Source organism: Empidonax traillii, unplaced genomic scaffold, assembly GCF_003031625.1.
Source record: "Empidonax traillii isolate 1590-97213 ecotype Southwest subspecies unplaced genomic scaffold, ASM303162v1 scaffold288:size648122, whole genome shotgun sequence".
Taxonomy (NCBI): domain Eukaryota; kingdom Metazoa; phylum Chordata; class Aves; order Passeriformes; family Tyrannidae; genus Empidonax; species Empidonax traillii.
In genome coordinates, this window is record NW_020955481.1 from 134,351 (window position 1) to 144,679 (window position 10,329).

The window sequence follows — 10,329 nt, forward strand, 5'->3', positions numbered from 1 at the left end:
ACAATGTTCACACAAACTGCCCCTAACAACAGTCTTGTTACCATTTATGGAAATTGAATACTTAGACCTAGTTAAGGCAGAAAACTTATGAGGAAATAGAAATAGAAGTGCTTGGTCCTCTTATTAAGGGAGTCTGGAATTGACAAAATATTTTTATATGCAAATAGCATAACAATGGTACAGATCCCTTTTGTTGAGACCTTTACCTGTTTACTTGTGATTCCTTTGGCCTCAGTGAACTACTGCTTTACAATGAAGTTTTTGAAAGAAACAGCCTAAAAAATAAAGTCATTGCACATAGGCTAGAGCACACCCAGTCACCGAGTTCATTTGTTCACTTCTGTCTGCCAGCTGGGATTCCTGTAGACTGCTGGATTAAACTGGAGTTAAGTCATCACTTCATGGAAATTAGATTCCTTTGCAGCCCTGTATCTACGTGTTTTGTTGGAAGTAGAAGCTGGATTGTTATAACAAAAGACTATGCACGAGAAGCAGGTCAGCTGAATCACTGTGGGAACTCTGAACTTCTGGGTCAGTCTTTCCACAGTCAAAAATAGTAATGAATCTGCACCCTTAATTCAACTTTATTTGACCCCTCTTATTTTCCTGGAAACACTGAGTATTAGCTAGCGAATCACACTGCTCCATCATTTCCGAGCCTTATAATAATTTTTAGTACTGCTACTCAATTTGCCCATATGCTTTCATAACTACAAGCATTCATACACTAGTTGAAAGAGACCTTTTTCACCCTCAGATTATATCTTGTGGATTACATTGTGATCATGAATAACTGAAAATGCTAAAGACTTACCACAGTGACCTTCTGCTTAAATGCTGTCTTTCATCTAGGCGAGGAGACCACAGGCAGCAGTAAGATGAGCCTGTTGGCCTGTTGTCACACATAGGTTGCCTTTGCAAAGCGTCTGCTGGGGATGTTTCTGTGCAGCCCCCAGCAGCCCAGCTGCTGCACTTGGACCACAGGACATGGCATAAGGCATTGTGTGAAAGCTAATTCTGCACCAGTCATGTTCTGCAGTTGGTGTGAAGCCTAAGGGAGAGGCATGGAGGTCCTATCAGTCTGTTAGACAACGTTTCTGCAAGGCTGAGGTGGTGTTTTGGGAAGCTGTAGCTGACTGCAACATCCTTAGCTGTCCTGACACTGAACGGTCCCACTGCCTAAAGTTAGAGCAAAATTATATTAATGTGTCATTATTGTCCTGTATACAAAGACATAGTCAGTTAGAAAAATAAACCTTTAAGGCTGCTACATAGCCCCTGTGAAAAAACCACACCATCTCAGGTACAGGTAGCATGATGCTTGCTTCATCAAAGTCTAGGATAGCCAGGGTCAGTGCCGACTAGTTAGAAAACCAGCTCTTGCATTCAGCAAACCAGTGCTTAGGTTATGCTCTGACTGTAGGCTGACAATGTGTCTTCCCTTTTACTTACAACAGAAATCTCACTCTTGGTGCCAAAGCTGAAATAGCGTCAGATAAACTTACCTTTAAACTACAAGAGGAAACCAGAGCAGCTATTGCTTCAATGATGTCTGGAAAGGAGCAACTAGAAAAGGTGTAAGTTATTTTCTTTGCCAATTTATATGCAAACTTTCCGTTTTGAATCCTGATGTCCTAAGGAGGTCAAGCTTCTGCAACTGTTTCATTTGTCTGCCCCCTCTAATAACAGAGGCCAACAGCACTGAAGTCAAATAATAATAGTATTGAAGGTAAAAATGTGTTATAAATGTAGGCTGAGAAGATCACAAACACTGGATCATCACCAATAAGCATAGTGAAGCTATTAGTGACTTTTCTTTGATTTTTTCATTACAGTATATTCATAGTTCAACTCACCTTTGAGTTGCTTCAGTTCAACTTGATCTGAGGATGTTGTTTTGAGGATTTTTTTGTTCTAAATAACCATCCAGACTGTATTTCACATTGTTGTTTTTGCATAGTATAAGACTGGCAAGGAAGTGTTAAATCACTGCAGTCAAAGGGTAACATCTGCAGTCATTTCTGACATCAGATCATTTCCTGTTATGGAAATTCACAAGGCATGCTCTTAATATAAATATCAAACATTATTCTATGGATATAGCCTTATAGCATTAACAGCAGTGGTGCCTCCGTCCAGATTTGAAAAGAGTCTGGCTCTTCCTCTTCCGCCTGCTCACTGGAGGATTACTTTGCAGCAGCAGTCTCTAAGTACTGCTAAGCCAGCACGTCGTCCCTGAAGGCCACCTAATCTGATTTGTGGCTACCAGAGTTGAAAAGTTTAAGCTGAAGCCAACTGGGATTTTGAAAAATCTGAGAGGTTCTTATCTGTTAGTAGGTAGAAATTTGATTTGCCTTTTGAAAGGCAAAAACAGCACAGCTGCTTTTCTGCACACACACACACACACACATACACACACACACACACACACACACTTGTACATCCAAACAGACTGCTGTTGCACATCTGATCACTGCATTTAAAAATATTGTATGTCTCTTTTACTTTTCTGCTGTATTAGGATGCAGGAATATTTCCTGAAGTGATGTAGAGCCATGGAGGGTAGATTTTTCTCATTTGTGGGAAGTGTAATTTGTTTATAATTTTCTCTTTGTAGAAGGCAAACAGTGACATAGAAGATATACCTGCATTTGCCTGTCTTGCAAATATATTGCCTTAATATTGTTGATTTAAGCTGGTTTTTACCTGGTCATAAAGAAAAAATGGTTGTTGCAGCTTTTAGTCATTTGACTACTTCAGCATGGAGTTTTGTGTCACCACCCCTACTGGGACAAGTTAACTGCTGAGCTCTTACCTTTTTTTTGGAGCTGCTGGAATGATCAGAAACAATTTTCAATTGGCCACTTCTGTTCTTCCTCAGCCTGGTGTATGTAATGTAGGCAAGTGTCACAGGATTTCCCTGAGAGCTCTGCTTCCCTAGAATTTTTCAGTCATTTGAGGAAAAAGTTAGGACAGGATCTCTGCTTTTAATGAAATGTCTCTCCCTCTAGATGCTGGTAATTTATTCTAATTTAAGATGATTTGATTTTGAATCCAGTGGTAGAACTTTTACAGACATCTTTCTTTTTAAGTTTGAAATGCTCCTGAAAACTGTGAAAATATTTCCTGATAAAAGATTCTGGCAAAAATTGTTACTCTTTTCAGGTGTTACTATCGAAACATTTTGCAATTCTGAAGTAATAACTGTTCTTACCAAATATTTTTCTAGCTACTTATTTCTCTAGCTTGTTTACTACTGCCTTTCTTTATGACATTAGAGCTGACCATAGAAGCAGCTTTGTTAAAAAGGGAAACAAAATATAAAGCCTACATTCCTTGCAAACACACATGCCTCAGGTGTGTGGAATTCATGGTGTATGAATGGTGACATTATGGATGGAGCTCCCTGCTAAAGTTCTGAAAAAACATAGCCCATAAATCCAGCTAACTTTCAGGTGTGGCATCTGAACACTATAAAGTCATAACTTGAGCCAAAAATTACTGGGAACTGTGTATAGCCCTGTTAGGTATTTCTAAATTATTTTAGATGTATAAAAATATGAAATATTTGCTTTCTCTTTTTTTTTTTCAGAACATTAGGGGAAGTGTACCCATACTACATCAAGGCCCCTAGTGATTCTCTGGCAAAACCCATAAAGCAACTATTGAAAGGTATGTGTCCAGACCATGGAAAAGAATATATGGTTGAAAGAAGTGGAATGCAGCACTCACACTTGTACATTCACTGAGATGTTATGAGGTGCCTCAGTCTGAAATACACATACAATGGTTTCTACTTGGTGCCTGCAAGACTGAGGCAAGATAAGGCAATACAGTTTAAGACAGAAAATACATCTGGATGTACAGATGTACAATAGCTTTGTATTTAACAGTAAGGACTCTAAGGATGAAGTCCATCTCCTTTCCTTCAGTTCTGCTTTAGGAACTGTTTTCCCTTGTTTTCTGAGTAAGTGATCACAAGTTTCACTTCTCTGCATCTCCCTAATACCTTACTATGAACAGTCAGTAGCATTGCATGTCTGCAAATGTAACTCCTCAGCTTAAATAATGACACTGCATAATTTTGGGGTTTTAAGCTGTTCTTTCCTTATTGGTGACAAAGAACCCAGTTTAGATAAATCATTGATTTTCAGAGTCAGAATGCATACAGGTACTCTCAGAGAAACAGAATACATGAACACATGGGCACATAGCACATGTGAAAAACCTATTGGGTTGGAAGAGTAGGAACAAGTCTTTATTGAAGAGCAATTTGCTCAACAAAGGTTAAATTTGGTGCTTGAGTATAGTAGTAGTAGCAGCAGCAGTAGTAGTAGTAGTAGTATGTAGTACATTACTGTCAAGGTTCAGTGAATGGATTCATTAGGAAAAACAATTTTTAAGACTGAACCTCACGTATCAGTCTATGAGTAGCAATAAGTTACAAGTGCTTCACTGTCATTAGTCAGGTCCTTAATTTGAGATTCTTCAGAAGAGCTTTAATGTATACACTACTAATGTACATTCAGGAAGATCAGAGTTCCCCTGCTGTCCGTGTGGTCAGTATGCATAAAACAGGATACTATGCTTTTCTTGATATAAGGGAATAACATCTTTTACATCAAGACATAAATCATTTACAGTGGTAGTTTCACTTTGACATCTAGAAGCTGACCTCTATCCCTCCAGGCTAAATGTCTTTCTTTTGGCCTGAAAAGCATACATGATGAGTGTTACTGATATTTTGGCCTGAAAATATCAAAATGATTTGACAGTTGTACAGAAGAAAATGTAGGTGATATGAAATATTTTATTTATTTAATGCAGATTCAGATGAGATTTGCAGAAGGAAAAACACAGGGGTCTAGGTTTTATAGGTTTTATACTTTTGTACAGAAATAATGTAAAAGGGGATTTAGGGGAATTATAGCAAACTTTTACCTTTCTCAGTCATTTTATTATGCAGATGTTTGAAGTATCTGTCTCAAAGTAGTTTGATTTCTACAATTCTTTGTGTATTATTTTAACACTTCTTTTTTTCAATAGACTGCAAGTGGAAAAACATTACAGTTTCCCTGGTCAAAAATGTGTCTGGTGAGGGAGTTCGTGAGTGGTGGGTTTTGAATCAGCTTGGAAAAACATTCAAAACATCTGGAGATAGTCTTGAGCTCATCATATTCAGTGATAAAGTCAGTCCTCCAAGCCTTGGATTTTTGGCTGGTTATGGGTAAGAAGTAATCTTTACATAAAATTAAATAAAGTACATAAGGTAGAAGTAGAGGTGACTTTATTTGCTGATTTGGGGGTGTTATTTCTTTGTTGTTGTCATGTTTGAACATTAAAATATTATGAAAAGGGGGTCGGGGAGATTTTCAAATTAATGTCTACTAATTATCTATAGTAGTGTTAATATTCATAAGGAATAGTATCACCCTTGGAAACAGCTCTCCAGTGGGAATAAAACCAGAAGCACCCTTCACACCAATTTCCTACTGAAGTAAAAAAACTCAGAAGATGTCAGTTTAGCTGCAGGTCAGGTTCTGCCCAAATTCTCCCCAGTTTTGGTGACCTTCCCAATCTTGTAGCCAGGACCCTGGGTGTGAAACAGTTATGAAACACATCTCCACAGAGAGAGGAAGGAAGGAAGGGGGTCTGTACATTCCCAGGAGATACATCCTTCTGGTAAAATTTTAGAGAACTGCCCATAGGAGGATTATCAGGGAGGACAGGTAAATGTTAGTTTGTCACTAGGTACATATGTATTACGTAATTTTAATAAAAAATATTACATATGAAACCTGACAGATTATTTGCCTTTAGCAGCCAGCTGTTGTCAGATTTCCCAAGTTGTGGCAGTTGTGACTTCCAAGCTGTAGCAGACAGGACATGAGCCCTTCAGCAACTGGGGTTAAACCATTTAAGTCAGCAGCCTCAGCTAGTTTATGTTTCCAGATTTCTGTGATGTTTGAAAGACCTTACTTTCCTTCATCCTGCAGCACAGCAAAAACAAGATCCTAATTAGAAGTTAATGTTCACCCAGCTGACAGACTACACTGAGACATGTAGATGAGCTTTCTCACACTTGGCTGACCCTTTTTCAAGGCATGATTTGAACTCTTCCTTTCTTTTTTTTCAGCATTATGGGACTATATGCTTCAGTTGTCCTGGTGATAGGGAAGTTTGTCCGTGAATTTTTCAGTGGGATCTCTCACTCCATCATGTTTGAGGAGCTACCCAATGTAGACCGAATCTTGAAGTTGTGCACTGACATTTTCTTAGTGCGAGAGACTGGAGAACTGGAACTAGAAGAAGACCTGTACGCCAAACTAATATTCCTGTATCGCTCACCAGAGACCATGATCAAGTGGACTAGGGAAAAAACTAATTGATCTCTTTGGTGTCACACTGCAAATCAAGTTGATTTAATCTGAATTTTAAAGGAAAAAAAAAAAAAGCACAATATTCTCTTAAGAGCTAAGCCTTTTATAGTTGGGTAGCAATGATTTTTCACTGAAGGAGTCCTGGAAGCTACGGCCTTAGGAATCCATGCTGCCTTTTGAATTAAGGATGGACAGTGAGGAAGGTTGAATGATTTGTTGATTTTAATGTGCCACTCCTCTACAGTCTGGGGACTGCTTTGTAATTTAATCAACAAAATGTTTGCATCTTTGTCTGGCTGATTTAATTTTCCAGACAACCATTACAACTTAAAAAAGAAATGGAGTGAACCGACAGATGACTCCAGTGTACCTTCTTAACCCTTTCTGGAGCCATACAGTTTGGATTGTGCAATATGCTGTTGTACATCACTGACTTTCAAGCTACAGTAATGGGACACTGACTAGCCTTCAGGACACCCAAGACCCAGGACCGCACTGGGATCTGAAGACATTCTAGCCACACCCATTTGTAAAAAAGCAGAGGTTTTGATGTACAAAGGACACTGTGGACAAGCCTCTGTTAGCAAAAAGAAAACAAGTAACAATCTGTTCAAATGCCTTATTTTATTTGTACAGTCACAGGAGACATTTCCACCAAACATCAATGACTTTTCTCAGGAAGAAAAAGCAACTGAAAACTTGACACTTTGTCAAGATTAACTAATGGCTAGAATAATTACGGTGAATTATTGGGGTGTTCTGCTGGGCCATTCTCTTCAAAGTTATTGCTTTCCATTGGATGAGAAAAGAAAGTGAATTCAATGACCTAATGAGCAACTTCATTTCTTATAACCCTATAAAGACTGAATAGTGTGTGCTTCTCTCTGCTCTCCTTGACATGCTTTTTCCCATTTCAATGATTTAAGGCAACTGTTGTTTTGCTGTTAGCTGATACTCTTCTTCCAGTGTTTCAGGTATATGAAAATGTTTACATATCCCAAGTCACATTTTTACATCCGAGACGGGTTTTTTTTTAGGTTCCCAAACACAGACATAAGAGCTTGAAAAATGGCCATTTCCTTAAATTGCTCTTCTTAGTGACACAAATGGCTCATTACAGAACATTGTAGCATGAAAATTTACAATTGCAGTGTAGGTTTCATTCCATGTTTAAAAAATATTGAGAAAAAAAATCATTTAGTGGGTAGGGTATGTTAAAAGGGTATACTGTGTAGTTTTGATTCAGTAATGACTTAAAATAAAGCACATGTTGCAAAGTCATTTTAGAAGTATTTTTTCCTCTGTCTTTTTACATGAAATGGGAAGAGTTTGACATTCTTCTAACTCTGTGACAAATAAATCTCTTTCTTGTAGTTAGCTGCTATTTATTATATGAATGATTAGTTAATCACCGGAAAGAAACTAAAACTAACATAATTTGCTGGCACATTGTACTGCAGAACTTCATAAAACAGCACAACTAAATGAAGTTGAAACATACTCTGCTGAGTGCTTCCATGACAAGAGCTGTCTCATCCATTCTATACTGTGAAAAATAATGTTTTGAGCACCTTGAAGTGCACAAAATAAAAATCGCTTTATGATATTGTAACAATAAAATAATTTGGTGACTGGAACTCACTGGAAGACAACCAGATTTCCTCCAAAGTGTAATGGAAAGGTGGTTGCTCATACAGCCAGGCAGCATTCCCCCCTGGGGAGTTTTGCTCCATTTCTTCTACAGGTCCTGTGAATGAAAATCAAAATATACAGGTCAGCCCTGACATGGCCTCCAGGGATGTTAAAATGTCCTTTGTGCTTGGATTGATCCTCACGCGGGTGTTCGGTGTTTTAAAGGAAAGCAACACTGGAAGGAGAAGTGTGAAGGGTGTCATGTCTTTCTAAAGGTACCAGCCAGCAGAACCACACTGGCCCTAGTTGGTCCTGGCTCCCTTCCTGGTTCCTTCCTTTCTGGTGAGAAAAAAATCTGTCTTTGGAACGAGCTGTAGTTATTTGGGCTTTGCAGAAATGTGCTGCTCTTTCTTCCATGGATTGATCAACCTTTGAAAATAAAAGGATTCTTCTGTTGGGGTTTTTATTTCTTTTCTTAAAAAACAACTTATAGTCAAATCACTGACATGGACTGGGTAGCTACCTGCAACAGGTGAGAAGGGTACTGCTGATGACCATCCTTTGACCATCCTGACCAGCTGTCCAGATAAAGTTGAACTAGCAGCCCACATTCTAGGTGATCAATACTGGGACCAGTACCATCTAACATGTTTATTAACAACCTGGACGACACAACAGAGTGCACTTTCAGCAAATTTGTTTCGCCAAACCTGTGTCTGGGGAGGTTTGCGGTAACATGTCAACTGCCCTCCTGGGACATGGAGTGGGCAATTGGTACCAGGAGGGTAGGACTTCCTTTAAAGGCAGATCTCAGGATACTGGAGAAATTATCTGCCAGGTACTTCATCAACTAAGACAAATGAAGTCCTGACTCTGAGGCAAACTAACTCCTTGCAGCAATTCAGACTAGGTAGGTGGGTTGGGAACAGCTTTACAATAAAAAGAGGCAGTACCAGGAGTGGGAGTTGCATAAGTATGAGCAGTGTACCCTTGAGGCAAAGAAAACTAACAGCTTAGTGGGCTGTATTTGCAAGAGCACAGCTGAAAGCCAAAGGAAATTATAAGTCCTCTCTATTCAGCACTTGTGAGACCACATCTGGAGAATTCCACACAGGTTTGGGGTCTCCAGTGCAAGAAAGATACTGACAAACTGGCCTGAGCCTGGCAGACAGCAGGAGGTCACAACATTGGAGGAGGGGCTGGAGCAGCTGGGCTTGTTCAGCCTTGAAAAGGAGGAGTCCAAGGGGAGAGCTTATTGGTGAGGTATAGAAAAGCTCTACAGAGCTGCATGATAGATTAAGAGGCAACAGGCACAAGCTGCAACAAGGGAGAAAGAAAATTATTTTTATCATGAGAACAGTCAAACACTGGAGCAAGTTCCTAGAGAAGCTGTGGGATCTTCAGCCTTGGAAGTTTTCAAAAAACTTGGCTGAGCAACCTGTTGTAAGTGGCCATGCTTTGCATGGGAGGTTTGACCTGAAGCCACCTAAGGTCCCTTACAACCTGAATTATGCCATGATTTTAGGATTCTGACAGAGATACTGTAGCTTACTAAAGACAGTATATTGGCTGCTGTGACAATGACCTCGAAAGTGTAAGAATAAAGTCATCAGGTACTACAGACCCAGTGCAGTACATCAAACCTACCTTAGTAAGCCCCTGTGTCCTTTTGTAAATTTTTCAGAGCTAAGCACTGCCAGGGAAAATTCCTGTTTTCCCTCTTCCACCCTTGTAATCAAGAAATTATGGCTCACGGGATGCTAATATAAGCCCTTAGCTGTATACATGAACTGAATTGGAGGGATGGGATTAAATGGCAGTTTAGAATCTTAACGGGTCAGACTTAAATAAAGTTCCATATAGGACCTGATATTTTAGTGTTTACAAAGAAGTTGCAGTTTAAAAGCTGCATCCATCTGGGCTGGTTCAGAGTGGATGTTAGGAAGCATTTCTTTACTGAGAGGGTAGTCAAACACTGGAACAGGCTTCTGAGGGAGTCCAAATCTGTCAATGTTTAAGAGGCATTTGGACAGTGCCCTTAACAACATGCTTTAACTTTTCATCAGCCCTGAGGTGGTCGGGCACTTGGACTGTGATTGCTGTAGTTACCACCTCTTAATAGGCCTGTGGTTAATAGGCACACATTTACCAGAGTACCGTTCCTCTATTTAGGTGGCAGGAATGCTGCTTTCCAGGTGCTGGCAGAGGACATACTTCTTCAGGAAACAGTTGCATGACCTTTCTTCAAGGTCCATGGAGGAAGGAGGCCAAGTCTGATGAGGTCTAATTCTGGGACCCTTACAATTGTGAATCCTTC

General features: G+C 39.5%; 1 protein-coding gene across 1 annotated transcript in view; it reads left to right on the forward strand.

The window, feature by feature from the left end:
* Positions 1-8,471, forward strand: part of PIEZO2 (piezo type mechanosensitive ion channel component 2) — a 134,133-nt gene extending 125,662 nt beyond the window's left edge. The window contains exons 49-52 of the mRNA XM_027890435.1: positions 1,458-1,577; positions 3,593-3,672; positions 5,047-5,227; positions 6,137-8,471. Coding sequence (XP_027746236.1) covers positions 1,458-1,577; positions 3,593-3,672; positions 5,047-5,227; positions 6,137-6,389 — 634 coding nt within the window. The 3' untranslated portion in view covers positions 6,390-8,471. The remainder of the gene's footprint in view (positions 1-1,457; positions 1,578-3,592; positions 3,673-5,046; positions 5,228-6,136) is intronic.
* The last annotated feature ends 1,858 nt before the right edge of the window (positions 8,472-10,329 follow it).